Source organism: Nothobranchius furzeri, chromosome 6 (genome assembly GCF_043380555.1).
Source record: "Nothobranchius furzeri strain GRZ-AD chromosome 6, NfurGRZ-RIMD1, whole genome shotgun sequence".
NCBI classification, from domain to species: domain Eukaryota; kingdom Metazoa; phylum Chordata; class Actinopteri; order Cyprinodontiformes; family Nothobranchiidae; genus Nothobranchius; species Nothobranchius furzeri.
Window position 1 is genome coordinate 55,015,376 of NC_091746.1, and position 21,462 is coordinate 55,036,837.

The following is a 21,462-nucleotide window of genomic DNA, read 5'->3' on the forward strand; positions in this document are numbered from 1 at the left end:
CCTTTTAGACTTTCTCGTCTTTTCTCTTTCAGTTTTTTGTTGCCTTGTACTCGTTCCCTTCCGGACCACTGAGTGTTTTCGTCCCTCACTGCTGTGTCCTCCTCCACCTCGTTGTCCTCTTATTTTCCCTCTGTGCTCCCTGTCGTTTCTTTCTCCATCACCCCTATGGCCATAACCCCGACTACACAAAGAGCTGCGTGGTATCATCTGCCCACTCTTCACCAACTTGGACGTTTTTCAGTGTTTGATGACGCCCCTTATGCATTAATCATCTAGAGTCGCATTCTGTTTAAACCATTATTCCTATTCCTATTTGTTTAGCTAATTGCTACATTTCTGAAGAATAAACAATGCTTTATTCATCTCATGCCCAAGTAGATGTTAGAGGTTTTGCTTGAATCAAATTTTAAAAATATTGCTAATCTTTACGTAAAATAGTGAAAGTTGCTTTTACATCTGTTTTTAAATTTTGAGCATTTAGGGATTCATTTTGACATTGTAGATACGCAATAATAAGTGTTACTTGGATTCAGAGTAAATGTGTATTAAAGGTTCTAAATCATGCTTCTTTAAACATTTAAGAGAAAATATAGGCCCATAAATGATCAAATATTACAGCTGGCACAATGGAGATGCCATTTGTTTTATTTTCTTGAGACATTTTTTCCAGTTTGGATTTAAAACATTTGGATTTGTTGAACTACCACCTCCACCTGTATGAGTTCCACCCATTTTAATGACTTTTTCTTTCTTCGTTTATTTCATTCAAAATAAAAACAAATAAAACATAGTAACAATAAGAAATACATAACAAAAAATCAAATTTGAACAAAAAGGAGCAGAATGAAGAAAAACATCTTATAATTTCTGCCCCCTTTTCCCGTAGAAATAATCAATTTATAAATAATTACCATTTGTCAGACACACATACAGATTCATTTTAAACTTTTTCCTGTTCTAAATTCCAGTGCGATCATGATCATTGATTTAATTTACATTTTCATAATTATTTAGTACACTCAATTTGGTACGTTTTTTGAATATATTAAATCAGAATCAGAAGTTTTTATTGCCATATGTGTGCCAAGTCACAACATTAGGAAATTGCTGCGGTATTTTGGTGCAGAAGGTAATATAGGAAAAAAAAAAGAATTACATGACAGAGTACATGTAATTCTGTCATGTAACTCTGTACATAAATAACAGAGTTTTTTAAATTACCCTTTTAAGCTTATTCCATAATTTAACACCATTTACAGACATATTCCACTCCTTAATTTTAGTTCTAAATCTAGGTTTTGTAAACACATCAGTTTCTTTCAGCAAGTAATTACTAGTTCTCTTTTCAAATATCCCCTGAATGTTTGTTGGCAGAGTACCTAAATTGTCTTTATACATGGTTTGCATGATTTTCCAGTCTTTTAAATCATGAAATTTCAGTAATTTATATTTAATAAACAATGGGTTTGATGGATCTCTACAGCCACTTTAATTGATGATTCTCAGAGCTATTTTCTGTAAAATAAATAAGGGTTGTGTATAGTTGTTGTATGTTGCTCCCCAGATTTCTACACAATAAGTCAAGTATGGAACAATCAGTGAATTGTACAATGCCAACAAACCAGAATTAGTCAGTAAAAACTTGACTCTATGTAATACTCCTAAGGATTTGGCAATTTTACCTTTTATGTATCTAATATGGGATTTCCATGACTGGTCTTCATCTATAAGAACTCCCAAGAAATTTAGTTTCTTTTACTCTTTGAATTGCAGTCCCATCTATTTCCAATGACACATCACTGTTCTTTTTATCATTAAATAGTATAAAATTTGTTTTATTAAGATTCAGTGTCAATCTATTTATATCAAACCAGAGTTTAATTTTAATCAGTTAATCATTTATCACTTTAGTCACCTCCTCAATATTTGATCCTGAGTAAAACAGTGTTGTATCATCTGCAAATAGAATGGTACCGAGTGTCTTAGATACATTTACCAAGTCGTTAATAAACAAAATGAACAGTTTTGGTCTGAGCACCGACCCTTGTGGCACTCTACAATTAATTTCACATAGTTTTGATTTATGGTCCTTTTTCTGAACAAACTGTTTCCTTTTTTCTAAATAAGTTTTAACCCATTGATGAGCCACACCTCTTATTCCATACTGACTTAATTTTCGAAGTAACTTTGAGTGATCAATGACGTCAAAAGCTTTTTTCAAATCAGTGAAAACACTAACAAAGTCATTTTTATTGTCAATTGCTGTTGATATTTTATCTATTAATTCCATTATTGCCATTGCTGTGGAATGTTTTGTTCTAAACCCATATTGTTCATTGTGTAAAATATTATTTTTTTCGATGAATTTATCCAACCTTGATACAAATACTTTTTCCAATATTTTAGAAAACTGTGGAAGCAGTGACACCGGCCTGTAATTATTGAAACTATGTTTATCACCACTCTTGTACAAAGGAATGACTTTCGCTGTTTTCATTGCGTCAGGAGAATTTCCAGTAGAAAGTGATAAATTACAAATGTGAATGGTTCAATGACAGATTCTATGATGGTTTTAACAGTTATGCCCAGGTCCTGATAATCGGTTGATTGTTTGTTTCCACAGTTTTTTACAATGTTTCGTATATCTTCTTCTTTATCTACTTTGTCAACGACAATACTATTGACAGTATTGTGGTCAATTTATCTTCTATTATTGGTTTGTTCTCCATTAAACTCCTACCCACATTTACAAAAAAATCATTAAACTCATCAGTGATTTCTTTATCATCATAGATATGTTTTTTGTCCTTGACAAAGTGATTTGGAATACGGGATTTTGTTTTCTCTCTATTAGTCGCACTGTTTATTATTCCCCAAGTAGCTTTTGTGTTATTTTTATTCTGATTCAATAGATTACCATAATTATATATATTTGTTTGCTTCCTAATTATTGGTACCAATTGATTTTTATTTTTTTTACATCTATCTTCCCTTGTTTGCAATTTAAAAAAACTCAAATATAAATTATTCTTTTTTGCACACGCATTTGTTAATCCCTTAGTCATCCAAGGTTGATTTTCCCTTTCACCTGTAGATTTGATTAATTTGCAGTTATCATTATATGACTTCAACAGTATTTTCATGAAGGATCTGTATGCAGCGTTGACATCACTGACGTATACCTCCTTCGAATTGTGTTAAGATCTTTGTTTAATGCCTCCATAGCTTTAACTGATTTATCTCTTCTGTAGTTCATGGTGATGTTATGTTTTATGGAATGTTTGTGTTTGAAGACTGCGAAAACAGGTAGGTGCTCACTAATATCCGTTATTAATATCCCTGTTTTCCTGACATCATCCTTATTGTTAGTGAATATATTATCAATGATTGTTGCAGTCCGAGATGTAATTCTAGTTGGCTTGTTTATCAAGGGAAATCAACCTACACTATACAGTGAATCTGCACTTAACCCTAGAGCCCCAGCAAAGCATCATGGGCCACGAAGAAGAGAAAGAAAGCAGCTTTGGCAACACACATACCTAGCAGGAAGCAGGACTTCATGAGCACGTAGACACTTTCTGGTGGCCTAGCCTCCAAACTGGCCTACTCAGCGGTTAGCATTTTGGTTGTATTAATCACCCTGGCTCTCCATTGGGTGGTTTTATTGTTGGAGTGGTGCCAGTTTAAAAAGTGATCTGTCTGAAAACCCACTCTGGTACTTCTATCATCTGAAGTCACAGATAAACACCTTCTGGCTCAGTTTTTGCGAGCTCTTGAATATAAAATCCAACCATGGATGGATTTTATATTACATTTGCCAGAAATGCATTTTTGGCAAATAAACCCTTCTTTTGGAAGATGGAACAAATTCCTGTACCACTCGCAGCCAAAAATGCATTCTAGGCATTATACAACTCATTTTGCTTGTCAGCTGGCATTAGCTGCTGAACTCTCTCTGTGAAAATGGGTCTGGCACTTATTTCTGACGAGGTAACGATGAGAACTGAGGATGAAGTTTGGATTTTGTAGCTGGTGCCTCAGAAGTGGAGAAAAATAACAGGTTTTAGTGCTATACTCCATTTGCACAGACTGAATCAACATAATAACAGACTATCCAACATTCACGTTACCTTTTGGGATTCTCGCAGTAACGAGTTGTTTCATCAGTCTGTACAAGATCAGAAATGCTGATCGATGAAACTGTTTCCAGGTGTTGTCAGATACTGTCATCCAGATTTAAATATATAAATTAGTTATGAAATATTTTAAGAATCAAAACAAATTTTTGCGCTTACCTTTTGATAAACTTTAAGATAACCTTAAACTTTTAAATGTTTGTTGTTAATTGTTAGAATTAATATTATATGAATAATTTCTGAGCCATGGATGTTCAAAATGTACCAGTGAAATACATACATTTTTGTCTTACTCCGTTCTGGTGATCTGAATCTAGCAAAAACTCTTTAAACATTTAATCAAATTGATCAAAGCTTTAACATTAGCAGAACTGGATCTTTGTGGTGTATATATGACCTCCTTAGACTATCTAGTCAACAATATCAGAAAAATACTTCAAATCTGATGAAATGTCTCCAGAAACAAGATCAAATCATCAGTACAATGATCTCTCATTCAATGGCAATGACCCAATAAAATGTGGCCAATAAAAACAGTTTATTCGTGTCAGAAATAACATTTTTAAAGGTCCTTCTACACTCCCTGATCCTAACTGGACGGTTGGTCTGACCAACACAGTTTCAAAGTTTTAGTCTTTAATTGTCATCTCAGCATTCTCAGCACAATGTCATTCTGAGTGAGCATACTAAACATCCTCTGTTGAATGTTTAAGTGAGCCGTGATCCTGAACTTGGCCTTGGACTCCTCTCGTGTGCTCACTGGTTTTGAAGAGACCTCTTCCTTTGATAGTTGTTTATTCGGGTCAGACAGAGAGAGACACAAAGTAAGACAGGGATCCCACACTGCTGAAAAAGCCCAGATTGGCCTTGTCTGGCTCTCAGATGAGCTTTTCAAAACTCTTCTTTCACTCCTCTGCCTATGACATGTTTTCTTCTCCGTCTCTAATCCGTCTTTCTGCTCATTTATGGGTGAACAGCCCAGTGTGAAAGCGAGGGAAAAGTGCTTTTGTGTTTTGGATGGGTAACTCTCGCCCTTTAGAAGGACAAACAGGGAAAAGCTGCTTTTACCCCTATAGAGTTTTCTGCCACTTTATTAACACCGAACAGACAAGTGCACCATTGCTCCTCTGTCACTGTTTTGTCCATGTTTCATCCCATGAGCCAGACATCCCAGCAATTAAAGTGAAAGCTGGGAATTAATGAGCCTGCTGAGGGTTAGACAGGCCATTGCTGTATTGGTAATTAAACAGGCCCTTTCTCCCCCCCGCCCCTCTGCACTGCTATTGAGGTGTTTATTCTCCGTAGGAATCCACCTCTGTTCCACACACATGCTGAAAAACAGAAAAACAGAAGTATTGTTTGGATAACTGGAAGTGCGGTGGTTCACAGACCTATGAGTTTCCGCACCCAGTGGTTTGAGGTGAGAGGGAGCAGCTGAAAGGAAAAGCGGAGGAAATGTGGAAGTAGAAAACATAACAAACAAGTATAATGTCTGGACAGAGAGCAGGGGAGTATGGGAACAGGGCTGGAAAGAGTGTGATGAGGTGTGTGAGAGTAGAGTGTGTTGCTAAACACGAGCAATGTCGAGGGGTTTCGGAAACTTTTCCGTTTGTGGAAAAAAGTTTACTATTTGTTCATTAGCCAGTCCGACATTTCCCATGAGAGTCCAGCCTTCGGTGCTTTTATTCATACGTGTGTCGCTCATCCCAGCGACGTTAGAAGTGTAGCACCTCTCACAGCTTTATAGTGAGGATTCAGGAAGCAGACGGGTCTTATCGGGGACAGACACACAAAGCCGTTCTGACTGTAGGGTGGCGAGGTATGCATAAGTGCATGTGTGAAAATGTGTGTGTGTATTTGGGAGTGGGGGGTTTGGAGTCACTTCCTCCTATTCTTCTGCTGTTGAAGAGTTCCCATGAGCGCCCCTGCCAGGAGCTACAGTGTGGCCTCAGCAGGCCGGGCCAGCGCCAGTCTCGCCTGTATGACGCCACCACACACTCACACAGCTGATCTCGGGCGCTACTGCAGCTTCTGTTGTTTGGGACACGCAGTGGAGCGAGGGGGACCCTAGTGTGACCACACGGGACAAATGCAGGACGAAAGGAGGAGAAAGACGACACAAGGAAGTGAAGAGTGGAGGATTTAAGCTAAGTTGTAGGACAGGGATTGAGACGTATGAGCTTGAAACTGGGATTGAAGAGGATTGGAGCTCGGATGAAGAATGAGCAACTGGAGGTCAACGGCAGAGACTTTTCGAGAAAACTGAATCGTTTTGGACAAAGTTGATAAAGAAGTCCAGGTTCAGTCTGGTTTTACCTGGAAGTCTCCTTTTTGCAGCTAACTGGACTGCGACCCGACTACTGCGCGTCCGAAGCTACCCCATACGTTTGTTTTGCACAGCTGTCAAGAGTTGAAATGATCCACAACACCCTGAAGTGCCCGCAGTCACCTGAACGCAACCACAGGAGGACCAACTCAGCTGCACAGAGAAAGCTGTGGCGATACTCGGGTTACGGAGGAGCAAGTCAGGTGGAAAGTCATCGCCGTAGCGTGTGCGTGCTAGCTGCAGACCTGAACGCTGGCGAGGGTGGAGGAAGAGAAGGAGGAGGTGGTGGTGTGATGCATACCATCCACGGTCTGTGTCACCTTTGCATTGGATGCAGGCTGCCTCAGGTGTGTTTGGAAAAAAAAGTGAGAAAACAACAATAAGAAAGAAGGTTGTTCATAAAAGCTTCATTAAATGTTTAGTATCAGTCTGTGTCACACCACTTCACACAGCCGTGCATGCTTTTATTCCCGTGTTGGAGAGAATGCACTTTTGATGGCCTTTCTGTGAGTAGATGCAGGGATCCTAAGGGCCGCGTTCTTCTAAAGGAGAGAAGAAGCGCTCTGAACTTTTAATTATTGATGCTTTACATTGTGGGTAAAGGATCTGATGGAGGGAGATGGGAGGAGTGGACACATATTTGAAAGCATTCTGGTTAGAGCACAAATGCACAAATAAAACAAATTAAAAAAAAAAAATCAAGCGATCTCTTTCATGCAACAACAATTCAGTCAGAAGTTGAGAACTATAGCATGAAAGTAATGAATACAGCTTGATTCACCATTCAGATGTATTTGTGTTTGCTGTTGTTGAGTACTCACTTTGATAACATTGTCTGATCAGGTATGGAGGTCACCATTTCGGCTGGTACGTTTCATTTAGTCTGTATTCAGCTGTCAGCAGTTAATGTTGCCCTTTCCTGCACTGCTGGAAAGCAGATAAGACATGTTCTGTAATGATCAAACAGAGACCTGCTCCTCCCTTCATACAGCTAGGGCCAAACATGATGATAAAAATATACAGTCTCTAATGCAAAAGCACAAGCACTTCAATTTTATACTCGGTTAGGTTTAAACATGACAAAGTAGCTCATGAATTTATCCTCATTTGTTCAATAATTCCGCTTTTATTTATTGCAATGATGTCTACTTCTCTGGATTATTAATTCCTGCAAAGTAAGAATTGGACTGCAAGCTGAAAGACGAGACATACTGAAGATCATGGACTCTGGTTCTGCTTTAATCTGTTCAAATATGTCAATCCTGTGGCTTCAAGGTGTGACGTCCTAAAATAAAAAGCAGCAGATGTACATTTTCTTCCTCCTTTTCCCATCACTGGTGTTTAGAGACAAAAGCCAGAGTTTTCTGTCTCTCAGGGGGAGAGGGCTTCCTTTTTAATCACACACTGTGTATGGGTAGATGATTAACAATGATACAACTAATTCAACACACTTCAGCGACGGAGTTTGTGCAAAACAACAGGTGATAGCCCAAAGTGCATTTGTAAAAGCAGATATCAGACACAGTCGTCTCTTTCTACTGGTTTTGTAAGATGAGTATGTTTAGTGAAGGACAGAAACAGAAACAGATGAAAGCGACTGAATCTCAGTGAAATATGTCAGAAGAATTGTATTAGGGGCTGCATGACATCAGAGGACACTAAGGGACCAAAATCAGAGTCGACATTTTAGGGTCATCTCATGCTGCAGGCCCAGATTCCTCCAAGCTGCTGTGCCTTGCTCAGGGGCAGACTTTAGCCACGTTCACACACAGGTTTTTGCTTCACTGTGGGAATAAACAGAGAAATCGGGAAGGTCGTGTTTTATTGGTCTGTGTCTAACAGCAGATGAGATGGAAAGTGAAATGTTTTGGATGGAGCATTGTTGACTTTGGCTCAGAAAGGTACGGGTTGTTTGGCAAGAGAAACAATGGGGGGAGATCGGGAGAGAGAGGGTGGCTTAATGATGGTCAGCTATAGAGTCTGATATGCTGGGCATTATTTTTCTGTTTGGGTAAATTAATTGTTGTTTATCCCAGAGTCAATTATTAAAATGAGTTCAGAGTCAAGATTAACCTTTTTTCTGGCCACAAGTTTACATCAAATATCCTTTAAGCCATTAAAGGGCAGCAGTAGCTCAGGAGGTAGAGCAGGTTGTCTAGTAATTGGAATGTTGTAGGTTTGATCCCAGCTCCGACCAGAGAATGCTGCTGTTAGGTTTAAGTGTCTTGCCCAAGGACATGACACTTAAACCTTTCTGCCTGCTGGTGGTGGTCGGAGGGGCCGGTGGTGCCAGTGTTTGACAGTTATGTCTCTGCCAGTGCGCCCCAGGGCAGATGTGGCCACGTCCTAGCTCATCCTCACCAGCGTGTGAATGGGTGGATCACTGATTGTGTTGTAAAGCTCCTTGGGGGGAAGGGGGTTCTAGAACCCTAACAATTCCATACACAAATACAGGCCATTTAAATGTTCTGTGACATATTTAAAGAGCAAGTCACCCCCTACCAGAGTATTACTCCACTCCCACTTCCTGTTTGAAAAATGCATCAAATGCTGTTGCCTAGCAGACCGAGAGGGCGGAGCCACTAACAAACACACACACACACACACACACACATACACACACACACACACACACACACACACACACACATGCTCACAACGACATTGTGACATCATATTGTACCTCTTAGCCAATAGAGATGGCAGATTTAAAATCAACTGCAGTGCAGTTTTTACCTGACAACAGCACAACACTGACAATTTTAGGCAGAAAATTTAAATTAGAACTAAAATCCACTAAAGTGCTAAACTATTGACTATATGTGTCTGCAGCATGGTTAGACACACATTTATATAGTTTTTCAGAAACAATTAGTTGATTTGGGGGGTGACTTGCTCTTTAAAGCTCTAAAAACTTTACTGTAGCTCAACCGATATCTGGTCCAACTATGGTGATATTTTTTGTCTCTGCAGCTCTTTTTTGTTCTTCCTTTACAGTAAAACTGCTTTCAAGACAAGTTTTACAGGAAGCAGAAAACAAAACCCATTTAATCATCTACTAGGAAGGAAGTTTATTGTTTTGGATTAGCAGACTTTGGTGGAGGAGAAGTTATAATCCTTATCCTGTTAAAACCTGACCATGTTTGTGTTTTGCAGGTTACTATCCTTCGAGGAAAGGATGGATATGGATTCACCATCTGCTCTGACTCCCCTGTGAGGGTGCAGGCTGTTGATCCAGGTAAGTTTCACATGAACGTGTCAGTCTGAATAACACTAAAGTGTCCAAGGGTCATCGCTTGAAATTCAAAGTTTTCCTTATGAAAAATGTAAAAAGTGAGAAGTTAACTTCAGTTGACATCTTCTTATTTTTGATGAAACATTTAGCCATATTTTAATAATCAAAGCATTTTTTACCCTGTGAGAATAGCTTGACTTTTTCTTGCTTGAATGTTACTCATAACTGAGTTATTTTGATAATTGTTGCTTGTGGCCTGTATTTGATATAGCGCCTTCTAGAGTTATGGAACCCCTCAAGGCTCTTTACAACACAATCAGTCATTCACACATTCACACGCACATTCACGCACTGGTGGGGATGAGCTACGGTGTAGCCACAGCTGCCCTGGGGCGCACTGACAGAGGCGAGGCTGCCGAGCACTGGTGCCACCAGTCCCTCCGACCATCACCAGCAGGCAACGTAGGTTACGTGTCTTGCCCAAGGACACAACGACAGCGACAGACTGAGCGGGGCTCGAACCTGCAACCTTCCGATTACGGGGCGAGCACTTAACTCCTGTGCCACCGTCGCCATATTTGATATTAATTCATTTAGGTTTAGTACTTCTCTTTTTTATTTCTGGTATTTTGTTTTTGGAGGGCATAGTGGATAAACAAGAAGTGAGGATAAAGGGGGAAGGTCATGCAAGTGACTAGCAAAATGGGAGCTAAGCTGTTTGATAACTCACAAGAGTTCACATCAATTAACCCCTTACATTTCCAGGTTTAATGAATGCAATGGGGTTTTGTCTCATGGGTGGGACGCTGAAATGTTAACTCATTCACTGCCAGCCCTTTTCTGATTGCTAAAGCCCTTCGCTGCCACCGTTTCTCACTGTTTTTACTGTTTTTTTTAAGAGTCACAGAACGTTGTGCGCTAGGATGATGTCGACACCAAAACAACCAAAACAAAGCGGAGACTCACCTCTTACATCAGGAAGAATCCATCTGCTGTCGAATTGTTATCGGCAGATGCTTTTCCGGTTCGTGCCTCACTTTTTTTTACAGGAACGGCCCAAAACGATCTCCTAACACATGGATGTTCTGCTTCCTGATCACATGACATGTGATGTGTGACGTATGCGGATGAAGATCGGCTTCAGAGCTGAGATGTTTGTTCTCTCAGTGCGGGGGCTCGTTCCGATGCCCAAACAGTAAAAAAAATGCAAATGACTACTTTTGTCGTCAATGGCAGTGAATGAGTTAAGGGGTTAAAGTTTCATCTATTTTATTGTTTAATTTAGGAATTGCCATTAGTCTAGTCACCAAGATTAAACCTGTCTTTGAAATAGACAACTTATTCCCTTCGTTCAAAGCTGCCTTTCTGTTTTGTATGTTCTTAAACAGATTGATCTGCTTTTAATCTAAAGAAAATGTTTGTTTTACCATTTATGTTCATGCTGCTACAGATCAGAGTAGCAGGGACATTACTCTGTCCTGTCTCTCTCAGGGGGTCCAGCAGACCAGGCGGGTCTGCAGCAGCTGGACACTCTCCTGCAGTTGAATGGTCAGCCAGTGGAGCAGTGGAAGTGTGTGGACCTGGCCCATGCTATAAGGTTAGGCCTAGAACCCACCTTGGACAAAGCCTTTACTCAGTCAACATTTCCTTCCTAAATTGGCGATGGTGTGGTGAAATGACAATAAGAAGGTTTACTTTAGTGTATTTGAACAGTAACAGGTAGCTGTTTAATGTTATGTGTCTTTCAGCCACATTTAGCAGAATATTATGATTTATTATATTTAACACAAATTCTCTCGTCTGTCTTTAGGAACAGTGCCAGTGAAATCACAGTAGTGGTGTGGCGCACCGGCCCCTCAGTTAAACCTAACTTTGAAGGCCTTATCCACCGGCCCTCATACAAACCCCCTGGAGCAAACTATGATGCACCGTCCCCCCCGACCCGCAGGCGAGCACCAGATGCTGGCACGAGTAAATCCCCCCCAGCCGTGCCGCCGCTCCCGGCACACCACCGCGCCACTGCGGCCCGCAGGCTTCTGGTGAATGGTTCTGAAACTGGAAACAATGTAGGGAGAGGGACCCTGGCATGGGGGGCACATGTTGGGTCAACCGAGGAGCTGGATGGAAGGCCGCGTCTCCTCCACCACCCTCCAACTGCCACGTTGAAAGGAACCAGAGTGAAGGCATCCAATGGGGACAATTACATCATCCTGGCACCCATCAACCCTGGAAGCCAGGTACCACAGACTGGTGGAGGGCTGCATCTTCATCATCTTCTCCGTCCTCCTCACCCTCATTATAGTCATTTGGTGGCTCAGCCTAGATATGTGTCCTTACCATACCTCCCTAGTTCTGATAGATAGATGGATTGTATATTTACTTTGTCTGTGTCCTTTGGATTAATGTTGCTCTGTTGATTTGTGCATGTTTTTATCACCTCATTACATTCAGCTCATTTATTAGTTTCATGTAGGAGTGAGTCTGTGGAGCTCAGGAAGCCTCTGACATCTGGTAATATTTGTGTCATTACATCCAACCAACCAGGCATGGTTTCACATCAGGAAACAGCGCTTATAAACCTCATTTATCAAACATATATATCTTACTGATACATACATGTTCCCATAAGTGCACATGCATAGTTTTTCCACAGAACTGTTGTTCTGGTATTTAAAAGTAAATCATCTAAACGATTTTTTCAAAGCCTTAGTTGGCAAAAACCACATATTCTAGTAAAAACCATCTGGTTGCTTTTTTGTTTGATTATTTTATGCATCACATACTTATTCTTGCTTTGTATTTCAGGTAAAGGTTTTAATCAATAATCATTTAATAAAGAAAATCAATGAATGAAAAAGGCTGATCTGAGTTACTCAGCTAACACTTGTTAATAACACCAGACTAACGTGTGAATCAAGTGGAATCAAACATACTCAGGATCAGTTGGAGACCCCGCAGCAGCCCCTTCTATTATGCAGAAGCAGCAGCTACATTTAAGACGTCTAGAGAATAAATTGCATTAAACTGTCTTACTAACTCATCTTTTTATTGTCTGTCTTGTATGTGTGTTTGCATCTTGTGTGTGTGTTTGTGTGTCCCTCCTGCAGTGTTTTCCTCTGTGTGCTTTTGGTTCAGCAAAGGGACACAGACATCCCCGACAACTAGCTTGGCAAGCCAGACTAAATAAATGTTTGCAAGCAAGAATTTGGTCTAGTTCACTAGGCTACCCGACAACAACTGTGAGGTGTTCGAGTCATAAGATCAGTTTGATGGTAGGAGCTGGAGGGTTCGCAGAGACAGGTGGCTGATAACAGGAAGAATATATATTTAGCCCAAGGAATAAAAGCCACGTACAATCATAGTAGGCAAACCTTCAAAAAGCTCAGTTCAGTTTCAAAAATAAAACTAGGTTGTGATTTGGGGAGTTTCACCTGGCTAAAAATAATAAAAGCCCTTTGGAAATAGGTCATGTTGGTGACATCTTACATAGAAAAATGTACCTACTTTACAAACAAAACACTTTCATATCCCCAGAAGAAAGGGGTGGTGTATTATTGATGCGTTCATTTAAAATATTCAGTGTTTCCCAAGTCTTGGTCCAACTTCACATTAATTTGGCCAAAACAAAAAAGCGTTGACAGGTTTTTATCGTTCCTTCTTCAGCAGAACGTCTGATTTGTTACGACGGTTAGAAACAATCTGTTGCTGAGTCTAGTGTGAGGTCCAGCACACCAGATCTGTGAAGAATTATTCTGCAAATTGCAAATTAGAGACGATGGTGTGAACTTGGTACGTTTCAGTACAGAAATCCTAAACTTTTGTTGCTATACTTTTGATATAAACAAAAGCTTTTTCAGACAGTCTGTGTTCAGATATTTTGCACGTTATGTTATCTCAAAAAACACACTCGTAATTTTGTGTCTTGTTAAAAGTAACAAATGTAGTTTGGTTTTGCATCTCTTTCAATGTTTTCCCACCATTCTGCTTTCAGATCCTGAGGCCTGTTTATCAGGACAACCAGGGTACATTAGGTAAGACAAACATCCTTTACTAATTATTTACCTAAGGTTTGATCTCACACCTACTTTTAGAATAAAATAAAAACTTAAAATTCCAGTTTGCCCCTAATTAATTTAACCTAAAATGTTTGCGTTGTTAAATCTAATTTTGTATTTCTGTGCATTTCTCACTTCCCTCCTACATTTCTCATTAAAAGGATTTTTTGAATTGTGTTGTTGTAACATGGTTATAAATGATGAATACCTTATTTGTTGTTGATAGATTTTTGTACAAGCACACTTTTTTTCTAGAAACCCTTATACATTTTACAAAACATGTTTATGAGTCAATAAAATTAGACTTTGGTCTACAGTTCCACATATTTTAAACACTTGTACATTTACAGCAACAAGAGATTCATACAGGTGCCTTCAGTAAAATTGGAATAGACTGAAGCTTGTTCTTATTCATGCTATTGCCTACCCCAGATTACTTGTAGGTATCAAGAATAACAAAATCAATGAAATACATTTAAATTAATTGATTTACAATTTACTGTAAGAAAAGATTAGCATAAAAGGTAGGGTTTTCTAAACTAATCAAAGCTAAGTTATGGATAGTATAACAAATGTATGCCTGAAAATTACACAAGTTGTTGCTATAAAACATGACAAAGCACATTCATTAAAACAATATTATACAACAATCAGGATAAAAAAGTGAAACAAGTACAAAGGTAAAATAAATATTTATTTTGTTTATTGAACCTTTATTCAACCAGATGAGTCGATTGAGATCTCATTCTCATTTACAACAACGATCTGGCCAAGAGGCAGCAGCAACAAACACATAGTTAGCTTTAAACCAAAGAACAACATGGTAAGATAAAAACAAACAACATCTAAATAAGATAAAATAGTTAGACATAAAGACAACAGACTGTTCTCATAGACAACATGTACAAAAAAACAATACAATGAAGAAACTAAAGAAAGACTATGAAATACACTAAATAGGCAAATAAGGATGTAAGAAAATATTGATACATTGAAATAATGCTATATTTTTTACTTGTTAATATTCAGACAGTTTGTTATAAATATAATGGATGTGATGATAATCTATAGTATAGTAAGCACTAGAGATAAAAGAAAATATTGATATACTAAAATATCATGACATTTTATGTTATGATACTGAATCTAATTTTAAAATCAATGTATTGTTTTATCAACACCGTCTCACACCCAAAGCGGCTAAAACTCGTGAAGGGTGACAAAGTGTTTCTTTCCGATGCGTTGGGAGCCCCAACCAAGCCCCCATAATTTTGGTCTGGATATGAAGTAAAACAGGAAGTGACAAAAATTGCAGTTCCACCCTCATCCACTAGGGGCTGGTGTCAGAAGCGAGCAAATCCTCATTGACTCCCATGTTAAAAATACCAATTTCACAGCAGAAATAAACATGTTTACAGCCTGGTTCCAAAACATGTTTTAGGTTTAACAGATCTAGTTTACACTCCTGAAAGCTCTGAGGGAGGTGAATTTTTTTTGCCACTCTTCTGTTTAAGTGTATTAAAAGCCTAAAATTCTGAATAATTAATGAGCATCAGACCCACGTGACCACAGAGCTAGCTCCGTGGAAAGGCCTCAGCCTGAGCCTCGACCTCGCCTTAAAACTGTTCCGCCATTTTCTGTCTTTCAACATAGACCATTAGTTGTGCCGTTTGTGCATTCTTTTTTTGATATTATTTGTGCAATTGTTGGACAAAATGACTTGCTGGCCTATTAATTGCACTAATAGAGCGTCCAAGGAGTCTCCACTTCATTTTCTTCCGTAAGTAAAGTTATATTCATGTATTTTAGGTCACTGATGCTATTGCGCTAGCTGAGCATAGATTTTAACATACTGTTTAACCATGAAATTTAAATTAAAAAGGGTAAACCCAGTGCATTTAGCATAACGCTGCATTTTTGAAAATGAATAGAAATATGACATGCTGGTGGAGCTGGGTTCCGACGATCCGTATGTCCCCTCCCGTCAGCAGCAGCTCGGCGCACCTTTGATTGCCGCGCCTGTCTGCTGCGCGGCTGCCGGCTTGTGGAGCCCTCGGATGGAAACCCGATTCTCCCCAGTGGTCAGCCCGGTGCATTTCTGACTCAGAAGCTCCGGTGTTGTGCACAGTTAGCTCCGGTTGTTGCTAGGTAGCTACCTCCATTAGCTTAGCTCCCACCCCCGCTTTAGCTTTGGGTTAGCTTGTAGCTACATCGCGTCAGTTCGACGGGTGTCGTCATTTGATCCCAGCCTTACAGCCCCACCCTCAGCTCCACCTCTTTTCCCTTTTATGGAATTGTCTGGGTGTGACGAGACGTGTGACATAATAAAAATGGCGGTGGTGGCCACCTCCCATTTCGGATTAAAAACTTATAATACAAGCCTATGGACAGGAATTGTCCAGTATATATATATATATATATATATATATATATATATATATGTCGATGGCCCCAATGCGTCGGGAGGCGATGTGCTGTGCCAGAGTGTCTCTTTCCGACGCCCATGGTAAAATGGACATTTCACCGACATTTAACCTCTAACCTCGAGCGATTTAACCATCCCCTCACCCCCATCCTAACCGTAACCCAGTTTCTTGTTTGAAATTTCCCGTTAACCGTGTTTGAGAGGAACGATACAACAAGAAACAAAGTGGGTTAAGGTTAGGATGTATAATTAATGAGCATCCAACCCACGTGACCACAGAGCTAGCTCCGTGGAAAGGCCTTAGTAGAGCCTCGGCCTGGCTTGGAAATTGCTCCGGGATTTTGAGTCTCTGTGTGTGTGTATTCTTGTTTGGATATTATTTGTGCAATTGTTGGAAAAAATGACTTGCTGTGGCATTAATTGCACTAATAGAGCGTCCAAGGAGTCTTCACTTCATTTTTTTTCGGTAAGTAAAATTATATTTATGTATTTTAGGTCACTGCCGAGCTGAGCTTAGATTTTAACATGTACTGTTTAACCATGACATTTAAATGTAATAGGGTGGTATATGGAAACCCATTGTCCATATATTTATGTCGAGGATTTTACCTCGGAAAAGAGACGCTCTGGCACAACGCATCGCCTCCCGACGCGTTGGGCTCCCAACGAATCGGAAATAAACGCTTGGTCACCCTTCATCAGTTTTAGTTGCTTTGGGTGTGAGAATGTGTTAGTTTTATGAAGAATTTATATGTGAACAATTACTGTATTTTGTGTGCGTGGTGCAATTCAATCTCTGAGTGCTAGGTGGCAGCAGTCTTTACTGCCTTTATTCGAATGTAACAACAAGATCTCACGAAAACACTAGATATGTCTTTGAATCGTCTGGCTTGACTTTTCCAATTAAATCTTAAAAACTGCAAATATCCTCTGGCTTTTAGGGTCACAATATTTCGTATTGTCTCCCCAGCACTGTGATTACTTATTGTATTGTACCACCACCAAATACTTGCAATTACAGACCCCTATAGGCAAATAATGTTATTAAATAATGAGACCGAATGTAAATAAACAATTTCTTTAAAGGTGCATTATGTAGAAAAGAAGTAAAAATGACATCCTGTGGTAAAATTTGGTTACTGCAACAACTTTAAACAACTCTGGTGCTTTCTGCCTGCCTTCATCAAATTACAATTGTCGGCGCTGCAGTATTAGCTCGCAGGAGACGCGGCAACCCTATACTCAGTGATGGTAAACAGTAGTTACATCCCTCCTTCCTTTGTCTTGAAAGGAAAAAAACAGCCAGCTGGATATGAAATATGTTTCAGTTTAACCTTCTAAAATGACATACATTAAAAACATTAGATGCTTTGGGGATTTTCTCAGTGTAAAATTCTCATTATTTTCTTACATAATGTGCCTTTATGTCATTACTTCTATGGAATCTTATGTGTAGACTAATTGATTTCTTCTTCAACGATAAGACATTGGAGGCTTCAGGATCCCGCCCATCCCCGCCTCCCCATCGGACTCTGATGTTGTGTCTGTGCTGTTTGTGCTTCCATGTTTAAAGGAGTTTTTTTTTTTTTGTATAATAGAGTTACTCCCCGCTGGGGCTAACTCTGCTATGCCTTCTTTTTTTACCTACCCCCACTTATCCTCATGTTACACCCTTTTCATCTATCTATTAAGGTAGCGCGAATGACCGCAGTCACCAATTCTTGTCATGTGTCTTACCCATGTATGTCTGATCTTTGAATTGTGTGCTGAAACTCAATTTCGTTTCTCTGTATGTCCTGCACATGTGGTAGAAATGACAATAAATGACTTTGAATCTTTGAATGAATCTTTGAAGACTTTAACTGAAGGAGCGTTGTGCAGTTTAGTTCCTTATCTGATTCGTTCCACATTCTATCTCCCTCAACCGAGAAGCAGATATGATGTAACATTGTTCTAGCTTTGTTGCATTTGAAATTTACAGTTTACTTAGAATACATTGGTTTTTGCTTGCAGAAATAGCTTTAGTAGCACTCAACAATCACCAAGAATCATCATGAACACCAAGAAATATAAAATTAATGGTAATGTAGAGGTTTAAAAAAACACTTTTTCATGAACTTTTGAGATAAAAAATGTGTTGAAACACTTTTTAACTGATTCCAATGGGATTAGCTAATAGCTTGTCTGGTCAATTCGAATTAATCTTTGAGGTCATTCAACAAGCTGTCTACAGCAGGAAAAGAGTCTTTTCCATTTGAAAACGAGTTATTTCTTCAGGCTGAGTTTAAATGACATTTAAAATGCAGTGGCAGTAATTTGTGTCTTCCTTTTGTTTGTTTTACAGCTGCAGGTTACAGCAGGTTGTACCCAACGCAACAGACTTCTGGTCCGCCGTCTCAGAGCGGTGGCAGTGCTGGTGGTGGTGGTTCATCTGGGGGTGTCAGTGGTGGTGGTGGTAGCAGTGGAGGCTTCTCCAGCCGTACAGGATTCCTACGTCGATCTAACAACTCTAAGACATCTAAGGGGTCGTCCACTTCCGCCAATGCTGGTGTACCCAACTACCAACAGCACAATGCCAACTTTGCCAACTATCAGAACTGCACCATTGTCCGTTCACACACTCCACATGCCAATTATGGATATGTCAAAGTTGCACCTAAGATTCTCATCTTCCCCATATTTGTTCAGGTAAGGTGTTTGGACCTACAGCATATTGAATACATTTCATAAACTGTTATATTGTAGTAGTAATCTCATAACTTCACTTGTATTTTTTGTTTCTGATCTAGTCATAAATGCTTGTACTGAAATGCTCATGAACTGAATCTACACCTTAGTTTTTGACACAAATTAAACAAGAAATGGAAGATTTAGAAAGTTCTGAGTGACTGAATATCGGAGTAGAAGTAATACATATAGTGGGGCAGCCACCCAGTATTTGGCAGCTACCAAATCTGCTATTTATTCCACTTAAAAAATGAAAGAGGTTTGTAATTTTCATTTCAAAGTACACATCCACTGTGAGAGACAGCATGTAGAAAATTCAGGAAATCACATTGTAGGATTTTTGAAGAATTTATTTGTACAAGGATGGAAAAGCAAGTATTTGGTCAATAACAAAGTTCACCTTAATACTTTTTTATGTAACCTTGGTTGGCAATGACAGGTAAAAGTTTTCCTATTGGTCTCCACCAGTTTTGAACACGCTATAGCTGGTATTTTGGCCTATTCTTCTATGCTGGTCTTTTCCAGAGTGGTGATGTTTTGGGGCTCTCGCTGGCCAACACAGATTTTAAACTTCCTCCCCAAATTCGCTATTGGATTGAGGTCTGGAGACTGGCTGGGCCACTACAGAAACTAAATGCATTTTGTGTAGGCACTCCATTGTTGCCTGGGTGGTGTGTTTGGGATCGTCATGCTGGAAGATCCAGCCACATTTCATTTTCAGTGGTTTTCCGTTGTTAAATACAAGAGCGCATATTGAGCGGAGGACCCAGGGAAGTGTGGCGGTTTGGAGAGACCGCCAATAGATGATTGCGATGGTTGCTTTGCTGAAGTTTTTAGAAAAATAGGGGAGAACAACTTTATTTTTTTTAATCCCCACAATATCTGTAAAGCTATACTATGCTAGAATGTTGTTAAGAGACATGAACAAATGTTTTATGTTAATTAGTTTCCAAATTTGCTGTAACAGCTTTAATATTAATCTATTGTATCCGTTTTGCATAAAAACAGCCCCAAAGCATAATGTTTCCACCCCCATCCTTCCCAGTGGTTATGATATTCTTGGGATGTAACTCAGCATTCTTCCCCATCCAAACACAACGAGTGGCATTTATACCAAAGAGTTTTATTTTTGCCTCATCTGACCACATGACATTCTCCCAGCCCTCCTCTGGATCATCCAGATGGTCTCTGGCAAACTTTAGACGAGCCTGGAGATGTGCTGATTTTAGCAGAGGGACCTTTCGAGCACTGCAGGATTTTAATCCATGACATATGTAAAGAATGGGTTGTTTACATCTTACGTATGAACCATAAAATGTGAGATTCCATAGAAATATGAAATATCAATCTGATGGATCTTTGACTATTTTAACCAGAAGATCGGAACTTTTTATTGCAGGGATTAAGCGACACTTTGTATTAACTCCAAGGAAAGAGAGAGAGTCAGGTTCAAAATAGTTAAGACATTTATTTCTACACAATTTGAACCAGACTAACTTAAACACTCTGTGTACTCATGGAACTAAGGTGGAGTGAGACGTGAAATGAACGATGGTGTGTGTGTGTAATGTTATTCAGAACCAGCGGATCCGGAGAAGCAGTTAGTTCTGAGCGTGGGTGAATGTTTCGCTCGAAACTTTAGTAGGAGATTTATAACACACATGAAACGCCATCTGTCGGTCTACGTACCCCAGGGGAAGCCTCCGTTAGATCCAGAATGCCGAGGTCCTCAAGGACCTTCCTTGGTACCGAAGCCAGTAGAAAAGCAGCGGTACCAACCAAACTAGTCTTGGAATGCTTCCAGGTCACGACAGGTTATCACTGGTGTCTCCGAGACCCTGAAGGGGTCGTGAGGTTCAGCTTTTATTCTGAATGAACCGTTGCAGTCAGTTGTAACTTGCAACGGATTTTATCCAGCTTGTCTGAGGTTCTTTATGGCTGAAGAGGAAGTCCAGATGGCCTGTCCGGGATTTCTCTAGAATGCTTTGAACTAAAGAAAAGGTGGCATGGAATAGTTTTTATAATTGTCATATTTTGGTTTACTGGCGAATCAGAATTTGACATGCAAAAGAGGGTTTATACAAACACCACAGAAAACAACGCCTCGCGTCAGAAACGAAGGTTCTGATTTGGTCAGACAAAAGGAAATGTGTCATGTGGCTTTAGCATTACGTGTCATTAGTGTCTAGTGAAAATGTCCAAGATTATAATAACTTGTAAAATACTACTGATCACAGGATTATAATATCAAGTAATAACATTGTCATTTCACAGATTGATTGAACATTGGCCTCACATTGTTATTGGTAATAACAAAGTTGTTCGTTATGTGTTCATCAAAAGAGTTATTCGTCTTGACAGAGGTGAAGCAGTTCAGATGTGCAGAGTGCATGAAAGACCTTGGCCACTATCTCATGTATATTAGGCTGTCAGAGACTTTATGTCTCTGCTCGAGCAGACACAGTAGATCATGACCTTTAGGTCAAAAACAGGACATTCATGACGCTACACAACGTAGTATGTAACTAGTAGTAACCTTTGATACTGTGGTCCCAGTT

General features: G+C 39.6%; 1 protein-coding gene across 3 annotated transcripts in view; it reads left to right on the top strand.

The window, feature by feature from the left end:
• The window catches only part of rgs3a (regulator of G protein signaling 3a), a 164,709-nt gene that overhangs the window by 21,801 nt on the left and 121,446 nt on the right, over positions 1 to 21,462 (top strand). For 2 of the 3 annotated variants that reach the window (XM_015942701.3, XM_054744384.2), the window contains 5 exons: positions 9,619 to 9,700; positions 11,189 to 11,294; positions 11,508 to 11,934; positions 13,689 to 13,728; positions 18,522 to 18,865. In XM_015942701.3, coding sequence (XP_015798187.3) covers positions 9,619 to 9,700; positions 11,189 to 11,294; positions 11,508 to 11,934; positions 13,689 to 13,728; positions 18,522 to 18,865 — 999 coding nt within the window. Of the gene's footprint in view, positions 1 to 6,034; positions 6,810 to 9,618; positions 9,701 to 11,188; positions 11,295 to 11,507; positions 11,935 to 13,688; positions 13,729 to 18,521; positions 18,866 to 21,462 lie in introns of those variants that run through there. The other variant, XM_054744383.2, reaches the window with a different exon arrangement.